Raw genomic sequence first — 23,418 nt, 5'->3', positions numbered from 1 at the left:
TTCTTACCAGCCTCCCTAGGAAAGCTGTGAAACCCTTCTCTTTTGTAACTCCAGTCCACTTTCTCCTCTTACACACCCTGCTTTAAGTCTCCATAAAATAACTTCCCTTTTCTTCTTTCAATACATCAATTTTGATGTTTACATGAGAAGAAATGCATTCCTCCCTTTCCTTCTTCTAGGGAGTACATGTGTGATTTATAACATATATGTGTGACCACATGTCTTTTTTCAGAATCTTCAAACTATGATATTCTTTTTTTTTTATTAACTTGAGTATTTCTTATATACATTTCAAGTGTTATTCCCTTTCCCGGTTTCCGGGCAAACATCCCCCTCCCCCCTCCCCTTCCTTATGGGTGTTCCCCTCCCAACCCTCCCCCCATTGCCGCCCTCCCCCCATAGTCTAGTTCACTGGGGGTTCAGTCTTAGCAGGACCCAGGGCTTCCCCTTCCACTGGTGCTCTTACTAGGATATTCATTGCTACCTATGAGGTCAGAGTCCAGGGTCAGTCCATGTATAGTCTTTAGGTAGTGGCTTAGTCCCTGGAAGCTCTGGTTGCTTGGCATTGTTGTACATATGGGGTCTCGAGCCCCTTCAAGCTCTTCCAGTTCTTTCTCTGATTCCTTCAATAGGGGACCTATTCTCAGTTCAGTGGTTTGCTGCTGGCATTCGCCTCTGTATTTGCTGTATTCTGGCTGTGTCTCTCAGGAGCGATCTACATCCGGCTCCTGTCGGTCTGCACTTCTTTGCTTCATCCATCTTCTCTAATTGGGTGGCTGTATATGTATGGGCCACATGTGGGGCAGGCTCTGAATGGGTGTTCCTTCAGTCTCTGTTTTAATCTTTGCCTCTCCCTTCCCTGCCAAGGGTATTCTTTTTCCTCACTTAAAGAAGGAGTGAAGCATTCACATTTTGATCATCCGTCTTGAGTTTCGTTTGTTCTAGGGATCTAGGGTAATTCAAGCATTTGGGCTAATAGCCACTTATCAATGAGTGCATACCATGTATGTCTTTCTGTGATTGGGTTAGCTCACTCAGGATGATATTTTCCAGTTCCAACCATTTGCCTACGAATTTCATAAACTCGTTGTTTTTGAGAGCTGAGTAATATTCCATTGTGTAGATGTACCACATTTTCTGTATCCATTCCTCTGTTGAAGGGCATCTGGGTTCTTTCCATTTTCTGGCTATTATAAATAAGGCTGCGATGAACATAGTGGAGCACGTGTCTCTTTTATATGTTGAGGCATCTTTTGGGTATATGCCCAAGAGAGGTATAGCTGGATCCTCAGGCAGTTCAATGTCCAATTTTCTGAGGAACCTCCAGACTGATTTCCAGAATGGTTTTACCAGTCTGCAATCCCACCAACAATGGAGGAGTGTTCCTCTTTCTCCACATCCTCGCCAGCATCTGCTGTCACCTGAGTTTTTGATCTTAGCCAATCGCACTGGTGTAAGGTGAAATCTCAGGGTTGTTTTGATTTGCATTTCCCTTATGACTAAAGATGTTGAACATTTCTTTAGGTGTTTCTCAGCCATTCGGCATTCCTCAGCTGTGAATTCTTTGTTTAGCTCTGAACCCCATTTTTTAATAGGGTTATTTGTTTCCCTGCGGTCTAACTTCTTGAGTTCTTTGTATATTTTGGATATAAGGCCTCTATCTGTTGTAGGATTGGTAAAGATCTTTTCCCAATCTGTTGGTTGCCGTTTTGTCCTAACCACAGTGTCCTTTGCCTTACAGAAGCTTTGCAGTTTTATGAGATCCCATTTGTCGATTCTTGATCTTAGAGCATAAGCCATTGGTGTTTTGTTCAGGAAATTTTTTCCAGTGCCCATGTGTTCCAGATGTTTCCCTGATTTTTCTTCTATTAGTTTGAGTGTGTCTGGTTTGATGTGGAGGTCCTTGATCCACTTGGACTTAAGCTTTGTACAGGGTGATAAGCATGGATCGATCTGCATTCTTCTACATGTTGCCCTCCAGTTGAACCAGCACCATTTGCTGAAAATGCTATCTTTTTTCCATTGGATGGTTTTGGCTCCTTTGTCAAAAATCAAGTGACCATAGGTGTGTGGGTTCATTTCTGGGTCTTCAATTCTATTCCATTGGTCTATCTGTCTGTCTCTGTACCAATACCATGCAGTTTTTATCACTATTGCTCTGTAATACTGCTTGAGTTCAGGGATAGTGATTCCCCCTGAAGTCCTTTTATTGTTGAGGATAGCTTTAGCTATCCTGGGTTTTTTGTTATTCCAGATGAATTTGCAAATTGTTCTGTCTAACTCTTTGAAGAATTGGATTGGTATTTTGATGGGGATTGCATTGAATCTGTAGATTGCTTTTGGTAAAATGGCCATTTTTACTATATTAATCCTGCCAATCCATGAGCATGGGAGATCTTTCCATCTTCTGAGGTCTTCTTCAATTTCTTTCCTCAGTGTCTTGAAGTTCTTATTGTACAGATCTTTTACTTGCTTGGTTAAAGTCACACCGAGGTACTTTATATTATTTGGGTCTATTATGAAGGGTGTCGTTTCCCTAATTTCTTTCTCGGCTTGTTTCTCTTTTGTATAGAGGAAGGCAACTGATTTATTTGAGCTAATTTTATACCCAGCCACTTTGCTGAAGTTGTTTATCAGCTTTAGTAGTTCTCTGGTGGAACTTTTGGGATCACTTAAATATACTATCATGTCATCTGCAAATAGTGATATTTTGACCTCTTCTTTTCCGATCTGTATCCCTTTGATCTCCTTTTGTTGTCTGATTGCTCCGGCTAGAACTTCAAGAACTATATTGAATAAGTGGGGAGAGAGTGGGCAGCCTTGTCTAGTCCCTGATTTTAGTGGGATTGCTTCAAGTTTCTCTCCATTTAGTTTAATGTTAGCAACTGGTTTGCTGTATATGGCTTTTACTATGTTTAGGTATGGGCCTTGAATTCCTATTCTTTCCAGGACTTTTATCATGAAGGGGTGTTGAATTTTGTCAAATGCTTTCTCAGCATCTAATGAAATGATCATGTGGTTCTGTTCTTTCAATTTGTTTATATAATGGATCACGTTGATGGTTTTCCGTATATTAAACCATCCCTGCATGCCTGGGATGAAGCCTACTTGATCATGGTGGATGATTGTTTTGATGTGCTCTTGAATTCGGTTTGCCAGAATTATATTGAGTATTTTTGCGTCGATATTCATAAGGGAAATTGGTCTGAAGTTCTCTTTCTTTGTTGTGTCTTTGTGTGGTTTAGGTATAAGAGTAATTGTGGCTTCGTAGAAGGAATTCGGTAGTGATCCATCTGTTTCAATTTTGTGGAAGAGTTTGGATAATATTGGTATGAGGTCTTCTATGAAGGTTTGATAGAATTCTGCACTAAACCCGTCTGGACCTGGGCTCTTTTTGGTTGGGAGACCTTTAATGACTGCTTCTATTTCCTTAGGAGTTATGGGGTTGTTTAACTGGTTTATCTGTTCCTGATTTAACTTCGATACCTGGTATCTGTCTAGGAAATTGTCCATTTCCTGAAGATTTTCAAGTTTTGTTGAATATAGGTTTTTATAGTAAGATCTGATGATTTTTTGAATTTCCTCTGAATCTGTAGTTGTGTCTCCCTTTTCATTTCTGATTTTGTTAATTTGGACGCACTCTCTGTGTCCTCTTGTTAGTCTGGCTAAGGGTTTATCTATCTTGTTGATTTTCTCAAAGAACCAACTTTTGGTTCTGTTGATTCTTTCTATGGTCCTTTTTGTTTCTACTTGGTTGATTTCAGCTCTGAGTTTGATTTTTCCTGCCTTCTACTCCTCCTGGGTGTATTTGCTTCTTTTTGTTCTAGAGCTTTTAGGTGTGCTGTCAAGCTGCTGACATATGCTCTTTCCTGTTTCTTTCTGCAGGCACTCAGCTCTATGAGTTTTCCTCTTAGCACAGCTTTCATTGTGTCCCATAAGTTTGGGTATGTTGTACCTTCATTTTCATTAAATTCTAAAAAGTTTTAAATTTCTTTCTTTATTTCTTCCTTGACCAGGTTATCATTGAGTAGAGCATTGTTCAATTTCCACGTATACGTGGGCATTCATCCCTTATTGTTATTGAAGACCAGTTTTAGGCCGTGGTGGTCCGATAGCACGCATGGGATTATTTCTATCTTTCTGTACCTGTTGAGACCCGTTTTTTGACCAATTATATGGTCAATTTTGGAGAAAGTACCATGAGGAGCTGAGAAGAAGGTATATCCTTTTGCTTTAGGATAGAATGTTCTATAAATATCCGTTAAGTCCATTTGGCTCATGACTTCTCTTAGTCTGTCGACATCACTGTTTAATTTCTGTTTCCATGATCTGTCCATTGATGAGGGTGGGGTGTTGAAATCTCCCACTATTATTGTGTGAGGTGCAATGTGTGGTTTGAGCTTTAGTAAGGTTTCTTTTACATATGTAGGTGCCCTTGTATTTGGGGCATAGATATTTAGGATTGAGAGTTCATCTTGGTGGATTTTTCCTTTGATGAATATGAAGTGTCCTTCCTTATCTTTTTTGATGACTTTTAGTTGGAAATTGATTTTATTTGATATTAGAATGGCTACTCCAGCTTGCTTCTTCTGACCATTTGCTTGGAAAGTTGTTTTCCAGCCTTTCACTCTGAGGTAGTGTCTGTCTTTGTCTCTGAGGTGTGTTTCCTGTAGGCAGCAGAATGCAGGGACCTCGTTGCGTATCCAGTTTGTTAATCTATGTCTTTTTATTGGGGAGTTGAGGCCATTGATATTGAGAGATATTAAGGAATAGTGATTATTGTTTCCCTTTATATTCATATTTGGATGTGAGGTTATGTTTGTGTGCTTTCATTCTCTTTGTTTTGTTGCCAAGACGATTAGTTTCTTGCTTCTTCTAGGGTATAGCTTGCCTCCTTATGTTGGGCTTTACCATTTATTATCCTTTGTAGTGCTGGATTTGTAGAAAGATATTGTGTAAATTTGGTTTTGTCATGGAATATCTTGGTTTCTCCATCAATGTTAATTGAGAGTTTTGCTGGATACAGTAACCTGGGCTGGCATTTGTGTTCTCTTAGGGTCTGTATGACATCAGTCCAGGATCTTCTGGCCTTCATAGTTTCTGGCGAGAAGTCTGGTGTGATTCTGATAGGTCTCCCTTTATATGTTACTTGACCTTTTTCCCTTACTGCTTTTAATATTCTTTCTTTATTTTGTGCGCTTGGTGTTTTGACAATTATGTGACGGGAGGTGTTTCTTTTCTGGTCCAATCTATTTGGAGTTCTGTAGGCTTCTTGTATGTCTATGGGTATCTCTTTTTTTAGGTTAGGGAAGTTTTCTTCTATGATTTTGTTGAAGATATTTACTGGTCCTTTGAGCTGGGAGTCTTCACTCTCTTCTATACCTATTATCCTTAGGTTTGATCTTCTCATTGAGTCCTGGATTTCCTGTATGTTTTGGACCAGTAGCTTTTTCCGCTTTACATTATCTTTGACAGTTGAGTCAATGATTTCTATGGAATCTTCTGCTCCTGAGATTCTCTCTTCCATCTCTTGTATTCTGTTGGTGAAGCTTGTATCTACAGCTCCTTGTCTCTTCTTTTGGTTTTCTATATCCAGGGTTGTTTCCATGTGTTCTTTCTTGATTGCTTCTATTTCCATTTTTAATTCCTTCAACTGTTTGAGTGTGTTTTCCTGGAATTCTTTCAGGGATTTTTGTGTCTCCTCTCTATGGGCTTCTACTTGTTTATTTATGTTTTCCTGGAATTCTTTCAGGGATTTTTGTGTCTCCTCTCTATGGGCTTCTACTTGTTTATTTATATTTTCCTGGAATTCTTTCAGGCATTTTTGCGATTCCTCTCTGTAGGCTTCTACTTGTTCTCTAAGGGAGTTCTTCACGTCTTTCTTGAAGTCCTCCAGCATCATGATCAAAAATGATTTTGAAACTAGATTTTGCTTTTCTGGTGTGTTTGGATATTCCATGTTTGTTTTGATGGGAGAATTGGGCTCCGATGGTGCCATGTAGTCTTGGTTTCTGTTGCTTGGGTTCCTGCGCTTGCCTCTCGCCATCAGATTATCTCTAGTGTTACTTTGTTCTGCTATTTCTGACAGTGTCTAGACTGTCCTATAAGCCTGTGTGTCAGGACTGCTGTAGACCTGTTTTCCTCTCTTTCAGTCAGTTATGGGGACAGAGTGTTCTGCTTTCGGGCGTGTAGTTTTTCCTCTCTACAGGTCTTCAGCTGTTCCTGTGGGCCTGTGTCTTGAGTTCACCAGGCAGCTTTCTTGCAGCAGAAAATTTGGTCTTACCTGTGGTCCTGAGGCTCAGGTTCGCTCGTGGGGTGCTGCCCAGGGGCTCTCTGCAGCGGCAGCAACCAGGAAGACCTGTGCCGCCCCTTCCGGGAGCTTCAGTGCACCAGGGTTCCAGATGGTCTTTGGCTTTTTCCTCTGGCGACCGAGATGTGTGTGCAGAGAGCAGTCTCTTCTGGTTTCCCAGGCTTGTCTGCCTCTCTGAAGGTTTAGCTCTCCCTCCCACGGGATTTGGGCGCAGAGAACTGTTTATCCGGTCTGTTTCCTTCAGGTTCCGGCGGTGTCTCAGGCAGGGGTCCTGCCGCTCCTAGGCCCTCCCCCACGGGAGCCCAGAGGCCTTATACAGTTTCCTCTTGGGCCAGGGATGTGGGCAGGGGTGAGCAGTGTTGGTGGTCTCTTCCGCTCTGCAGCCTCAGGAGTGCCCACCTCCAAACTATGATATTCTTAATCCAGTCTTTTCTCTTTCTTCTCTTATTTCCAGAATGAGAGAGTGGAAGCTTTGGGTCTCCCCTCAGAACCTTGGATTATTTCAGTTTCCCTGGAAGGGACATCTGAATCAATGCTAAAAGGTAGGTAGGTGCCAGTGGCGATCAAGTATCTATTACTGCCTTGCACAACAAAGGTTCATATTGACTTAGTTGTTTCATGATAACAAAACATCTGAAGTTGGCAATTTTATAAAGAAAAGGCGTTTGCTTCATAGTTGTAGAATTTCAAGGGCCGATGATTTTCTTTTCTGACAGAATGCCACAACTACCACAGGGTATTACATGCAAAGGAGAGAGAGAGAGAGAGAGAGAGAGAGAGAGAGAGAGAGACAGAGACAGAGAGAGAGACAGAGAGAGACAGAGAGAGAGAGAGCACACATGTGCATGTGCAGTGTATGTATGTGTGTGTATGTGTGTATGGTGTATGTGATGTATGTGTATGGTGTATGTGATGTATGTGTATATGTGTGTATGGTGTATGTGATGTATGTGTATGGTGTATGTGATGTATGTGTATATGTGTGTATGGTGTATGTGATGTATGTGTATGGTGTATGTGATGCATGTGTATATGTGTGTGTTCACATACAGTGTGTGTGTGTATATGTGTGTGTATGTGTGTGTATGTGCGTGTGTGTGTGTGTGTATTAATGTGTTCTTTTTCAAAAAAATCCATCAGTATTCAATCATGGAGGCTCCATTTGACGGCCTTACAAATTCAAATCACATTTTCTTCCTTAATTTCTATTGAATATATGATTCATATAATTTTCTATGTGAATATTCCCACTATTTAGAAAACTTGACAGAATTTTTGCAGGAATCCCAAAGTTTCATCTCATAAGCACGTATTCAAGGAATATTAAATTTAAACACATGAATACATAGGTGGCATTCTCCAGTCTTATCCAAACTATTGGGATCCCACTAGGAATTCATAGCAAATGTGAACATGCTCAGCAAATTCTCAGAGTTCTTTTATTCCATCTACTGACCTGATATGCATCAAAAGGAAGACTAAGCTAGCAATAAATACTTACACCCTTATTTTTTTACTAAGTCTCAAAACCTAGTTCCTCTGTACTCTACTCAATGATCCTCTGACACAGTTTTTGGTAGAGAGTCATAGATTTGCCCAGGAATTCATTTGCCTGGGACTTGTGTCTGGAAACAGAAATATGTATTCTCAGTGCTAAGAAGAATAAGTGGATAAATTGTACAAATATGTGACCCAGAATAAAACCTTTACAGTTAGGTTTTGCTTAAGTTATTTTCATGCTCTCCCTCGCTCTCTTTCTCAATCCTGGCAGCAAATGCTGCACCATCTCATTTCCTTGGGGCTTGTATATATGAAAAGGCATATATCAATAATTTAATTTGAAGAGTTTTTAGAGTTGGAAAAGAGAGGGTTGGATTATGTATTCTGCAGCGAATTCCCTCAATTTACATTTGTTCATGAACTAAGGAGAAATAAACAAGTATGGCATGCTTTTATGTAAGAAGTAGTTATTATACTTTAAATTCAGATCATCTGATATATCAAACAAACACTTTCTGAAATGTAACCAACTCACTGAGATATAAAGTTACCTACAGTTGTGTCACAGCGGTCTGTGACACACTGGGAGATCAGAGTCCCTAAGTATTAGGTTGGGCGTCAGTACTTATCTTTGCTTGTAGACTTACAAAATGTGTGTTCTGCTATTTTAGAATAGTTCTGTCATTGCAATTTTCTATTTAAAATCTAAAGTGTGTTCTATAGACATCATTTTAAGGAGAATAAGTCAGACTTACAGATGAGGAGAAAGAAGCCTATTAACTAAGATAAACAAGGAGAGAGGATAAAATCAGGGAGTGCGGGTTGAAGGCAGATATCAGTGGATTCTAGAATTAGAGAATAGGAGGCTGGGCTGCTTTTTTGGGGAGATGCACATACATTGGGGTATCTGTAAGCAGGCCAGTATGCTGAGGAATGAACATCTGTGTTTCTTAACTTTTCCAGAGTATAGCTGGTGAGACTCAAGAATGGACACTGCATCAGCTGGACAGTAGGGGAGATGTAAGAATGTTGACTGAGATTGGCTTTTAGAAGTAAAACCAAGTGATATATGTCAAATAAAAGAAACAGAGAGTGAAGGATGTCTTTGAGATCTGACCCTAATACAGTATTAGGAGTTTGGTGTTACTTACTGAGATGGGAAAGATCAGAGAGAAAACACAAAAAAGTAAGTTCCTTAATGCTGTACCAAATTAAGGAGGAGGGTAGTGAGACAGGGAGAACAAGAGACTTTTGAATGAGTGGTTTACAATTTAAAGCAAAGAAGGAAAAGGTTTTGGGTCACAACTATAATTATTCTTGTGACAGAGATTCAATTCTGAATGCAAGCTGACAGCTCTGTGTTCTATTCCAGATAGCTCTCTGCTCAAGACAGCTTTCTGCTCACAGTAGCTATGTCTCAAGATAGCTCTCTCTTGCAGAACAAAGCCCAGTCTTTTAATATTGTTGCATAAACTATTTCTTTAGGAATTATACATCAATTTAATCATTTACCCCAGGTTTCCTTTTGATTATCCTGCAAATCATCATTTTATGATTTAACTCCTTGACTCTGAAGACAGAGAGGCACGTGGCCAAAGCAGCTAAATTTTGCTGCTTACTGTAGTTGGAATATGGCCTATGGTTCTATTAATATTATCACCACCTTTCTGTTTTCTAACTCCTTCACTGCTTAAGATTGGCTGCCCTGGAACTTGCTCTGTAGACAGACCTTGAACTCAGAGATCTCCTTGGCTATGTCTCTGGACTGCTGCTCTTAAAGATGTGTATCACCACACCTAAACCTAAGCTTTTCATAGCTATTATTCCTTAAGATCCAGATCAAAGACCTGTGTCTTCCAGTCTCAAGATCTGGATCACAAGTGTCCCCTTCATTTGTGGATTGTAGTTCATTCCAGATTAAAAATCCAAGCTATTATTGTTCAACTGCAAACACAAACAATAAGCTTAGCTGGGTGGGATCTTGCCCGAGATTCCCCATTTCCTAAATCTCCTATCTATTCCTTAATTTCTTTCTGATAAAACTGGCTCATTTGAACAGTGCCCTCTGTTCTTTCAGGTCTATAAAGCTCCTTATACAATTTATATTGCATCCTTATGATTTGAATAGTTGAAAAATCCTGTAACGAACACCTCTCAAACTAATTTTTGTATACTTGAGCTCATGTTTTCAGAGTTCTTTCCCACAGCCTTAAGGGTTGTCCATAGCCACCATTTTTCTGAAGGAATACCAGACAGATTCTCACTTCCTGGAATCAAGCTGTTTCTGATTATAGTGGAGTCACTAACCTTGACAGGGAGAACATACCCCAAAGGAAGAACTTAAGGAAAACACATAAATTATAGCTTGTCTATAGCAAACATCAGCACTCCAGAGGACCCACACCCAGGTTCCATTCCACAGGCAGGAACCATTTCACACCATTCCTTCCTTGGCCATGCTGGACCTGGCAGACTGAAATCTATGTTAGATAGCTTTCTAGAATATAGTGGGTGAGACATAACAATAGACACTGTATAAGCAGGACAGTAGGAGAAATGTAAAGAGTATTGACTGAGATTGCCTTTTAGAAGTTGAATCAAGATATTTATTTCAAATAAAAGAAACAGAGAGTGAAGGATGCCTTTGACGTCTTACCCTAATACAGTGACCAAAAATTTGGTGTTTCTTACTAATAAAATAGGGAATATCAGAGTGGAAACACAAAAAAGTAAGTGCCTGAATGGTGGACCAAATTAATTGAGAGAATGGGGAGGAAAGGAGAAAGAGACTTTTGTATGGGTGGTTTAAATTTTAAAGCAAAGGAATTTTGAGTCACAATTGTTACGTTTTGTGTGACAAAGATCTTTGAACCCACTCTAGTGTTAGTCTGTTATTTCAGCTAGTTGTCAGTTTTATGTTGTTGCTGTGAAAAAGATCATCAAAGCGTACTCCAAACCCATGAGATATCTGTCATTTTTCAGTGGGGAGGTAGCTTGGAGGTAAATTTGAGCATAAAGTAGTATTGCTTCATGGGATTCAGTCTTAGCACTGAAAGAAAAAAGGTAGAATAAAAGGAGCCCAGTCTGTATGATTACAGTGCAATGGTTCAGTTCTGAAGCTGATACCTTGCAGTGAAGAGAAATCACTTCAACTCAATTTGATACAATGAAGACCATGCTAGGTCTGTGGAATAGTCTAAAACTAGCTCCTATACTTGAGTAGGACAGAAATTTTTAACACTCTAAAAAGGCCTTCATTTTTGTAAAAGTTTCAGTGAGAAAATTGATAAAATGTTCCCCAAAGTATATTCAGTGAGCTTGATCAAACAACAGAGAAACAAGGAGCTTGATTAGTAGGGCAATGGATGTGGGTTTGGGGGAAGTTTGAAGGAATGAGGGTAGATAAGAACAAAATATATTGTATGAGATTTTCAAGTAATTAGTAAACTGTTTTAATATATCTCCTAAATTAAACCTATTGAAGTTATTTTAATATAGGTGTATTGGTTACTTTTGTTGTTGTAACAAAATATCTGGTAGAATAAGCATAAGGGAATTGGGCTTATTTTGGTACATGATTCAGGAAGGGGTAAACTATGGTAATGGAATGTGAGGAAGCTGGTTGCATCACGTGGACACCCAGAAAACAGAGAGTGATGGATACTAGGGCTTTACTTACTTTGTTTCTTAAATTCATTCTGGGATCCCAATCCAGGCATTGGTACTAGTAACATTCAGGATGGGCCTTCCTGCCTCAGTTAAGCTCCTCTGGAAACATTCTTACAGAAACAGCCAGAGCTGTGTTTACCTGGTGATTCTAAGTCCTGTCAAGTTGATAGTCAAGACTAACCACAGTACTGAGGTTTCATAGTGTAAGTTTTTACATGAAAGCATTCATAAAATAGTATTTTCAGAAAGTCTAAACCTACAACCAACAACCTGTATCCCAGATAGACCTTCTCAAAAAAGCCCAAGAGATTTGAGCTGATAAATTTATATCTGTTAAATTTGTATCCCTGAATCACTTTTTAATCAAGACACAATACTCAACCAAGTCTCCAAACTAAGAGTATATATCCCTTTTGCATTAGTCTTTCCATACAATATCTTAATTGTTGCCCAAGAATAATAGATAAGATTTTCCATTGCTATGAAGAGACAAGCCACGCCATGACCATTGCAACTCTTAGAAAAGAGTTCATTGGGACTGGATTACAGTTTCAGAGGTTCAGTTGATTATCATCATGTCAGGAAGCATGGCAGCATGCAAGCATTCAGTGTTGGAGGAGCCAAGCCTTCTATATCTTGATCTGACCACACCAGAAGGATACTGGATTTTTTTTCACACTGGGCATAGCTTGAGCATTTAAGACCTCATAGCTCCATCTCCACAGTGACAAATTTTCTCTAACAAGGACATACCTCCTCCAATAAGGTCATCCCTCCTAATAGTGAAACTTCTTATGACCAAAGATTCAACCATATGAATCTGTGGAAGCCGTACCTATTTAAACCACCACATTTATATTCAACTCACTTGATCTTGTTCAAGCCTCTATGAATTCATGAATGTAATTACAAGGTCATATCTAGAGAAACACATTTCACAGTATTTCTCTCCATCTTCCAGGAATTACTTTCTTTTGCCCTCCTTTTCCATGATGATTCCTTAGCTTTAGTAGGGGTTTAATGTAGATGTCTCATTTAGGAATGAGCACTTAGAGTTACTTTGTACTTTGCCCAAAATGAATCTGCATTCAGTCCTGTTGACTGTAAAACAGAGGCTTTTCTGACTGAAGATGAGAACAGTATAAACTGAGTAGAATTATAAACATCTAAAAGGCTATTTGATAACAAGAACATTTAACAAAATAATAAAAGTTCTCCCATAGTGCATATGACCCCCACAACCATGGACTTTTGAGTAGGTATGTGCTAGATATGAGTTATTTCATGTGCAGTAGGCCTCAAAGCCAACCAGAAAGTGGTTGGTTGCCTTCTTTACAGTTAAGCCACTATTGTACCAGTCACTACATCTTGCCTGGTAGGTGAGTATTGTAGCAAGGGTCTAAGACTACTGATGTTTATTTCTGTGCAGCAGAGGTCTCCAAAATAAGACAGGCTACAGGCTATTGCTATTGCTCTTAGATACTGATTATAACTGAATGATAAGACCATATGACTAAATACATTACATAGATTGGTTAGATCATATAGAGAAATCAATCTTTTTTTCCCCTTTTTTTCTTTATTAACTTGAGTATTTCTTATTTACATTTCGAATGTTATTCCCTTTCCCGGTTTCCAGGCCAACATCCCCCTAACCCCCCTCCACCCCTTCTATATGGGTGTTCCGCTCCCCATCCTCCCCCCATTACCACCCTCCCCCCAACAATCACATTCACTGGGGGTTCAGTCTTAGCAGGATGATCAAGATGCGAATGCTTCACTCCTTTTTTAAAAGGGGAACAAGAATACCCTTGGCAGGGAATAGGGAGGCAAAGATTAAAACAGAGACTGAAGGAACTCCCATTCAGAGCCTGTCCCACATGTGGCCCATACATATACAGCCACCCAATTAGACAAGATGGATGAAGCAAAGAAGTGCAGGCTGACAGGAACCGGATGTAGATCTCTCCTGAGAGACACAGCCAGAATACAGCAAATACATAGGTGAATGTCAGCAGCAAACCACTGAACTGAGAACGGGACCCCCGTTGAAGGGATCAGAGAAAGGACTGGAAGAGCTTGAAGGGGCTCGAGACCCCATATGAACAACAATGCCAAGCAACCAGAGCTTCCAGGGACTAAGCCACTACCCAAAGACTATACATGGACTGACCCTGGACTCTAACCTCATAGGTAGCAATGAATAGCCTAGTAAGAGCACCAGTGGAAGGGGAAGCCCTTGGTCCTGCTAAGAGAAATCAATCTTAAATCAATCAAAAAGCTTCTTCCTTGATGGCTAATTTTCATTAGTACCAGAGAGCAATATGTTGTACATTGTCATAACTGACCATATAACCCATTCTCAACAAGATTAGAAGATAGTTCTCTTAACAAATTGTCATCTCAAGTTTTTAATCTACTTCCTGGACTAGTCTAGGGTGTTTCTGCCGACTTTGCATTATCTGAACCTTTTTTCTACAAACATTTGTCTTCTCTACCAAGAAAAATGTGAACCTATCTATAGTTGCCCATTTCTCCAATGAGAACATTTTCTCTTCTATCCTATCTATATGTCTACAATGCTTCACATGATTCTTACAATAGAAGAAATTTCTTATAGTTGTGCTCAATATCCATAGAAAACACCTATCGTTCCTGTGTATATTCGGGGTTTTGTTGTTATTTTTGTTTCTTTTTTCACTTTTTGCCAGTTGTCGTTAAATAAAGCAGAGTATAATGTTGCTAGAATTCAGTGATGAAGTCTCATTTACACCTGTTTCATGTTTTTTGTTTATTATTTGATGTTAGAGTCCATGGTATTCTAGCATCTCTAGCTCATTTCATCTACACCTCTTGTTTTCTGGGTACATATCATCAACTCCAGAGAGCAGAACTAAAACCTCTTGAGAAAGCAATCAACATTGTGTGATTACACCTTCCATAGCTTCAAAGCCTTAGTGTTTAATGCTTTATTTTCTTATTAGAGCCATGCATTTTCTCACTATCTCCTTTTAAATTGCCCTTCAATGAATTTTGCCTGCAAACATCATTTGATTCATCGGCATTATCTTTTCAGACTATCCACAAAATACAGTTTTTAAACTTAAATGTTTTTTCTCAACTTCTATGGTGTTTTTCATGCATGTATAGTTGTGTAACACTTGTGTGGCTGGTGCTTGTAAGTTAGAAGAGAGTGTGGGATCACTTGGAACAGGAGTTACAGAAATTTCAGAGATGGCATGTGGGTGATATGTACTGAACCTAGAGCCTATGGGAAAAGAGCTAGTGCTCCTAATTGCTGTGTAACTCTTGAATCCCAACCAAATAGATGGGATTTTTTTTGTTAAAACACTTAAAGTCTTTGTGCTCCCATCAGCGCCTTCACTGTTGTATTTTGATGGGTCTAAGAAACTCCATACATTTTGTGAGATCTCCTTATAGAATTTGTTTTTTTTCTAAATTGGATAATTTCTTATTTACATTTGAAATGTCATTCCCTTTCACAGTTTCCCATCTATAAACCCTCATCCCATTCCCCCTCCCCTGCTTCTATGAGGGTGTTCCCCCACCCATGTACCCCCCACCCATGTTTATGCCCCTAAATTCTCCTACACTGGGATATTGAGTCTTGGCAGGACCAAGGGCTTCTCCTCTCACTGATACCCAACAAGGCCATCCTCTACCACATATGCAGCTGGAGCTAGGGGTCTGTCCATGTGTAGTCTTTTGATGGTGGTTTAGTCCCTGGTAGCTCTGGTTGGTTGGTATTGTTGTTCTTATGGAGTTGCCAACACTTTCAACTCCTACAATCCTTTCTCTAATGCCTCATTGGAGACCCTGTTTTCAGTTCAATGTTTGGCTGTGAGCATTCTCCTCTGTATTTGTCATGCTCTGGCAAAGCCTCTCAGGAGACAGCTATATCAAGCTCCTGTCAGCATGCACTTCTTGGCATCAGAAATATTGTCTGGGTTTGGTGACTGTATCTCCAGGTAGGCCAGTCTCTGGATGACCTTTCCTTCAGTCTCTACTCCAAACTTTGTGTCTGTATTTCTTCCTATGAATATTTTTGTTCCCCCTTCTAAAAGGACAGAAGGATCAGCACTTTGCTCATTCTTCTTCTTGAACTTCATGTGATCTGTGGGTTGTATCTTGGGTAATCTGAGCTTTTGGACTAATTATCAGTGGGTGTATACCATGTGTGTACCTTTTGTGATTGGGTTACCTCACTCAGGATGAAATTTTCTAGTTTCATCCATTTGCCTATGAATTTCATGAAGTCATTGTTTTTGATAGCTGAGTAGTACTCAATTGTGCAAATGTACCACATTTTCTGTATCCATTCCTCTGTTGAGGGACATCTGGGTACTTTCCAGCTTCTGGATATTATAAATAAGACTGCTATGAGCGTAGTGGAGCATGTGTCCTTGTAAATGTTGGAGCATCTTTTGGGTATATGCCCAGGAGTAGTATAGCTGGGTCCTCAGTTAGTACTATGTCCAATTTTCTGAGGAACCTCCAGACTGATTTCCAGAGTGGTTGTACCAGCTTTCAATCCCACCAAGATTGGAAGAGGGCTCCTCTAATTCCACATCCTCATCACCATCTCTTGTCACCTGAGTTTTTTGATCTTAGCCATTCTGACTGGTATAAGGTGGAATCCCAGGGTTCTTTTGATTTGCATTTCCCTGATGACTAAGAATGTTGAACATTTTTTTAGGTGCGTTTCAGCCATTCAGTATTCCTCAGTTGAGAATTCTTTGTTTAGCTCTGTAGCCCATTTTCAATAGGGTTATTTAGCTCTCTGGAGTCTAACTTCTTGAGTTCTTTGTATATATTTGATATTAGCCCTCTATCAGATGTAGGATTGAAAAAAAATCTTTTCCCAATCTGTTGGCTGCCGTTTAGTCCTAAAGACAGTATCCTTTGCCTTACAGAAACTTTGCAATTTTATGGGGTCCCATTAGTCAATTCTTGAGCATAACATAACATTCTTGGTGTTCTGTTCAGGGTTGGTTACTCTTGGGCCAGGGATGTGAGCAGAAATGGTGGTCTCACCTGTTATCTCAGGTGTGTCAGCCCTTCTGGGAGACAGTTGTCTCCCAGGGGGATCTAGGTACAGAGAGCTGTTTCCTTACAGAATTCTAATGAGAAATAGTGATATCCAGTTGTTTTCTTCATGTTCAATGGTATCTACAAAAGATAACTCACATACCACATGACTAGCAGAAATTATCTGCCTCTATCTTCTCCAGCACTTACTCATTTCTATCTTTTCTTTATATTTCATTCTATTTTCATTCTTCAGTCTCTTATGAATTCTTCATACCTTTCTCATACTGCATAACTTTTCAGCCATACCCCATTCATACTTTCTATCTTGCCTATACTCAGTATCTGGCTTATACTCAATGCCTTCTCCAGGACTACGCACTCTTTAGATTTCATGCTTCACACACTTTTAAATCTTCTTTCAAATCATCCTTCTTTTATTCTAAGAATGACCCTGTTAACTCTCTTGAAAAAGTAACATGGTCATAAACTCTGAATGAAGAATTGAAGACTTTGTTATTTTGTTCAATTAAACACTAAGCCATGCCCAATCCAACTAACCTACTTGGATGGATTTTTCCACTATTGACTGTTTCAGTAATAGAAAGGTAGATGGCAATACTCACCTCTCTGTGTCTCTGTCTCTGTCTCTGTCTCTCTCTCTCTCTCTCTGTCTTCCTCTGTCTCTCTCTGTCTCTCTCTCTCTCTTGCTCGCTCGCTCTGTGTGTGTGTGTGAGAGAGAGATTAAGCAGGATACAAATTATATATTTTATGTTTTTATGACACTCACATCTCTTTACACATATACACTGACTATATATATACATATATACATATATACATATATACATATAACATACCTTTATTTCATATTATTGAAATATTTTTCCTTAACTTTGTAAAGAATGAAAATTAAACAATTTGGAGTAGAATAATTAACATATTCCAGGTAATTACCAGAGGTGGGGGAAATAGCAACTTCAAAGATAATCTTTTGTGTAGCCTTTTATTCTTCATTTAATGGTCTTTGTTTTTCCATTCTTAGGCCCTACTCAATGAAAAAGATGCCATCACCACAAAGTGGATTCATTGACAAAGGCAATTTCAGGGGGTCTCCCTTAATCCCCTGAAACTCAATTATAGGTCACAATTGCAGGAAAATAGTCTACATATTACAACTAATTTCCCATCATGGTTGATTCGGCAGCTTTCGAGCATGCATACCAAGTAGCTAGTTTGTTATTTGGGGTATGAGGGAATTTTAGGGACCATACACTGTGCATACCCAGGTAGGATTCCTTGATGGCTGTATAACCTGATTTCAAAGCTGGTTTCAGCCTGCCTCCCCACTCCATCCCACATCCTCTCAGCCTGCATTTGTCTACAGCAGCTTGATCGGGAAGCCTGTCAACCACATTTGTATATTTTATAATAGCCATTCCAAAGATATGATGGACCCTGGAGTAATGTACTGTACTTGGCAGCGAGTGCTTCAGCTTTTGAGCACATATGTTTCAAATCTGAAAATATCATAGATATATATGGGGATCTTTGTGGAGATCTGTAAGGCAAGCTGGTATTTAACGCAAAAGCAAACCCATTTGGAGCTAAAGCACTTTCCATTAGGTAGTTTGGCGGCTGTTCTATGAGGCAAACTCACAGTGCTCGACGGACACATTTCGATTAAATGCTGCTTTGCATTCTTCCAAAGATGGGAACAATAAGGACGTTTGTCAAAGGAAAAACTGCAGCAAACGATTTCATGTTGAACATCTGTACTCTGCAGTTCATTGTTTGCAAGAGTTTATTGACCATAATTTTGATGCATATAGGTTTTAAAAAGTATAAACTACATTTATCTTGGGCGCCTATCATTTACTTGAGTCTTGGCTTATTTATTTCCATTTTTTCTGGGCATTTTATTTATTTTGGGACTCTGTAGAGATGGAAGAAAATATGGCTTGTGTAAAGAAACTTTTAGTTAGCTCTCCAAAATTGATGAGAGGCATTGTTTTAACAGAAAGGATTGAGCAATTGAATTGATAAATGTTAACACTAAATATCCTAAATCTTTATGATTCTTTTCTGCCTTAGACATCACAAACAAATTCGTAAACTTTAAGATCACTCTTTTAACTCTTTGTCCACCATGGTGACATCTTCAGAGCGAAGTGTAGTGGCCATTAACTCACAAAGCAATCTAGGTGTAGTGGAGTCAAAGGCATTTTATGGTATAGGGATAGGAGCTTGAGTTAAGTTGCCCCCTTAACTTTATGAATAGGTCATTCCTTAGAAAATGTTAACTTTGTGTATCTTCTTTTAAACATGTCCTTTTAATTCAGAGAAACCCAGGCCCAAGCAATCCATTTTACCAAAGCCCTGTATTCCAGTCATGATCGGGTGATAGACTGTTCTCACCTCGATGGAGTATATTAACCATACTATTGCCTGAATATAGATTCCCTAAATAGAGAGATTGACCTCCTAGACCGATTCAGGACTTATTTCTTGATATACATTCTTTCAACAGTGCTATTCACTGTTTCAAAGCAACTCAAGATGTTTCATATGCTAAAAGAGCACTCCATTACTAATCTATAAACCTAGCCCCCTTGATAGACATGTACCAAAAATAGTCAAATGCATAGTGTTAGTTAGGAATATAAACTTATAATAAGGTACATTTGTGGCTACAATCTAAGCACAATTGTTATAATTTAACTCTAGAATATTGATTATAACATAATTTATAGCACTGTTATGTAGTGTGAACACAAAGATATCTATAAAGGACAATGTTTAGCATATTATGCTTTTGGTAAATGCTGTTTTATATTTTGTTCTGAATTATTTGGTTCCAGAGTTTGTCTAAGAAGAAATGGACAGATTCAATGATCTTTATTGATTCCTTTGTGATATTTGATTCCTGTCTTCAGAGAAGTCTTAAAAGGCATTGTTCTAGTTGAGGTAACTAACACCTACTGTTGGTTTTCTGTTTGTTTACAGGGTGTACCCAGGCAGAAACACAGGATGGCTATGTGACCTTCTCCAGATTGGCTGTCTTGACCTCTGGGTCAAACTGGCACTTAGTTTTTACTGTCACTTTCCCTCCAGGTAATTTCACAACAGTATTCTTTTATATCTGTATTTTTTTCAAAAAGTAACCTGTTTCCTTTGTAACTTATATAACTCCTTTCATGAATAAGAAGCCATGATAGTTTGTAGAAGTCGTTTTGGCTATACTCTAGAGCATAAAATTAAAGAGATCTTGTGGAAATTCAGGTTCCAAGTCTATTTAATGAACAAGATTAAATATACATTTTCCCAAAGGTATTACCATTTATTTTATACCTCCTTCCTCTCCTTTCTCACGCTCCTTCCCTTCCTTTCTCTCTTTCTTTCTGCCTTTATGAATTAACACTTATTAAAAAGAATCTATGAGACAATTGAGCTGTTGGATATTTTGAGCACAAATTTTGCATCCTGTTTGCCTCATGCTTTCTATGTGGAAAAATTGAAACAAAATCTGTTAGTATTCCAGTACCTGAAAGCGTTCGTTAAAAGCATGGGTAAACTGTGAGCCAATTCAGTTTTCCTTCATAAGCCATTTGAAGTTATCTGTTTTCTGATCCATCTGATGTGTCTCAAATGAAAATATATAGTAAACACTTGTCTAAAAGTAGTTTTAATTGTTTCTGAGGGAGCCAGGACAACAGCAATGATATTCTAGAAAATCTCTGAGCTAAAATGTCATGTAGAGGTATTCTGAATGCAGTTGTCAAAGAATATAAGAAAAGAAAGCCACAGTTTTTGAGTTATGTGTCCACAGATATCACTTATATCTCTTCTTGACAAAAATCAGTCGTAAATTATTAGTCTTCTCCAAATTACCAAATCAGGATGCTAAAATTGTATACATTAGCCTGTGTTTGGTAAGCACAGAAACTGCAGAGACGTATACAAGTAGATTGTTGAAGTCCAGGAGCTCGAGAGACAAACTTTAGACAGTCTAGTGAGACCTCAGTTTATAAAATGAAGTCTACTGTAGAGAATTTGATAAATCTTCCTTGAAAATGCTTCAGCATAGTGTAAGGAAGAGCTTTAATGACTATGCCTTAAGTCCAAGATTAAAAACATTTTTTCTTTTTTTAATTAATTTATTTTTAATTCAGGATTTTAAAATTTTTATTAGATATATTCCTTTATTTACATTTCAAATCTTATTTCCTTTCCTGGTTTCCTGCCCATAAACCCCCCATCCCCCCCCTCTCCCCCATATGGGTGTCCCCCCCACATTCACTCCCCTTTCCACCCCGCCTCCAACATTCCCCTGCACTGGCGGTCCAACCTTGGCAGGACCAAGGGCTTCCTCTTACACTGGTGCCCCAGCAAGGGTATTCTTTGTTACATATGCAGTTGGAGCCCTGGGTCAGTCCTTGTGTAGTCTTTGGATAGTGGTTTTGTCCCTGGAAGCTCTGGTTGGTTGGCATTGTTGTTCTTATGGGGTTGCAAGCCCCTTCAGCTCTTTCAATCCTTCCTCTAATTCCCCCAAAGGGTGTCCTATTCTCAGTTCAGTGGTTTGCTGCTAGCATTCACCTCTGTATTGGACATGCTCTGGATATGTCTCTCAGGAGAGATCTATATCTGGTCCCTTTCAGCATGCACTTTTTAGCTTCATCCATCTTATCTAGTTTTGGTGGCCATATATATATATATATATATATATATATATATATATATATATATATATATATATATATATGGGCCAGATGTGGGGCAGGCTCCTTCAGTCTCTGCTCTAAATTTTGCCTCCATGTGCCCTCCTGTGAATATTTTTGTTCCCCCTTTTAAGAAGGAGTGGGAGCATCCACATTTTGGTCATCTTTCTTCTTGAGCTTTCTGTGGTCTGTGATTGTTATCTTGGGTAATTCAAGCTTTTGGGCTAATATCCACTTATCACTTAGTGCATATCAAATGTGTTTTTCTGTGATTGGGTTACCTCACTCAAGATGATATTTTCTAGTTCACTCCATTTGCCTATGAATTTCATGACATCATTGTTTTTGATAGATGGTTAGTACTCCATTATGTAGATGTACTACATTTTCTGTATCCATTTCTCTGTTGAAGGGCATCTGGGTTCTTTCCAGCTTCTAGCTATTATAAGTAAGGCTGCTATGAACATAGTGGAGCATGTGTCTTTGTTGTATGTTGGAGCATCTTTTGGGTATATGCCCAGGAGAGGGATAGCTGGGTCCTCAGGTAGTTCAATGTCCAATTTTCTGAGGAACGTCCAGACTGATTTTCAGAGTGATTGTACCGGTTTGCAGTCCCACCAACAATGGAGGAGTGCTCCTCTTTCTCCACAAGCATCTGTTGTCCCCTGAGTTTTTGATCTTAGCCATTCTGAGTGGTGTGAGGTGGAATCTCAGGGTTGTTTTGATTTGCATTTCCCTGATGACTAAGGATATTGACCGTTTCTTCAGGTGCTTTTCAGCCATTTGATATTCCTCAGCTGAGAATGTTTTGTTTAGCTCTGTACCCCATTTTTAATAGGGTTATTTGGCTCTCTGGAGTCCAACTACTTGAGTTCTTTGTATATTTTGGATATTACCCTCTATCAGATGTAGGATTGGTAAAAATCTTTCCCCAGTCTATTGGTTGCCGTTTTGTCCTAATGACAGAGTCCTTTCCCTTACAGAAGCTTGGCAGCTTTATTTTTTCTTAACAATAGATCTATCTTCTGAAATACAAAATTGCCAAGTATTAATTTTGTGAGATATTCTTTTCATACCTATGAATCTGTCTAAAGATTCACGGAAAAACATGCTCGTGCTCCAGCTGTAGGAATTTTTGCCTTAAGTTCACCTTTTTGAATATATGTTTTTAAAGGGGCAGACATGATGCTTCCGACCCTCACCAAGACCCTTGGGAGTGGGACTTAGAAGGATCAGAATCAATGGCACAGATTTCAGAAGTCAGACAAGCAGCAAAAGCAGACTTATTTATTGGAGGAACTGGGCAAACTTTTATACACCTCTCCGAGCATCTCATTGTCTCTCAATTAGCCAGATGAGGCCCTGTCTCTTCCTCATTGGCTCCCTCCATCGCTTGATCCAGCATCTCTAGCCATGACCGGGCAGATTCTAGGTTGGGTTGGGCAGAAGTTATCAGCTACATGTGCTCCAGTGTTGCAGCTGGGCTTGCTTTGCTAAATTCCTCCTACACAGAATTACAGGCCCCTGAATAGTTTGTCCCAGATTTGTCTGACATTTCTGATACTTTGTCCTTTAGTTTTCTCAGGGGTTTACTAAGACTCTCTACATGCTTCATTAAAGGTATCCTAAGGAATAGATTATAAATACAAATGTAAGAAGAATTGCTGACAAAAAGCTTCCAGAACCACATATGATCTTGGCATTTCATTGGTACATTACTGTTTGGTTTTCTTCCTTCTGAAAACTTGCAGACTTGAAATGTCCTTGAATGTTTTCCCTAAACTATTCTTAAATATTTCTTGCTAAATAGTTATCGAAGCTAGGTCTGTGATCCAAAGCTCTGAATAGGAGAGTTTTTAAAGCTTTAAATGAGAATAGATAGAAGCTTAAACAGAGCAAATCACTAAATATTGTTTCTTAAATCACTACTGACATCATGTTGATAAAGATACTGATCTCAAGAGAGATATGTATGTTTTAAGTGTATCAGTGTCCATCTACAATGCTACAAATCAGCCTTCATATGTCCTTCACATTGGTATTTCATGTTGCCATGGTTTTTGCTACAATGTTTTGGCTCCTGGCGGGTCCCTAGGGCATGCATCTGCCAGGAGCTATTTTTGGATCAGCAAATAAAACACACACACACACACACACACACACACACACACA

At 39.1% G+C, this 23,418-nt stretch overlaps 1 protein-coding gene across 1 annotated transcript in view; it reads left to right on the top strand.

The window, feature by feature from the left end:
* The window catches only part of Pkhd1 (PKHD1 ciliary IPT domain containing fibrocystin/polyductin), a 490,001-nt gene that overhangs the window by 446,172 nt on the left and 20,411 nt on the right, over positions 1-23,418 (top strand). Inside the window, exons 63-64 of the mRNA XM_087568149.1 lie at positions 6,765-6,852; positions 19,535-19,642. Of these exons, the coding sequence (XP_087424275.1) occupies positions 6,765-6,852; positions 19,535-19,642 (196 nt within the window). The remainder of the gene's footprint in view (positions 1-6,764; positions 6,853-19,534; positions 19,643-23,418) is intronic.

The sequence above is a fragment of the Rattus norvegicus genome, chromosome 9 (genome assembly GCF_021556685.1).
Source record: "Rattus norvegicus strain SHRSP/BbbUtx chromosome 9, alternate assembly SHRSP_T2T, whole genome shotgun sequence".
NCBI classification, from domain to species: Eukaryota; Metazoa; Chordata; class Mammalia; order Rodentia; family Muridae; genus Rattus; species Rattus norvegicus.
This window is presented reverse-complemented; position numbering and strand designations above follow the sequence as displayed.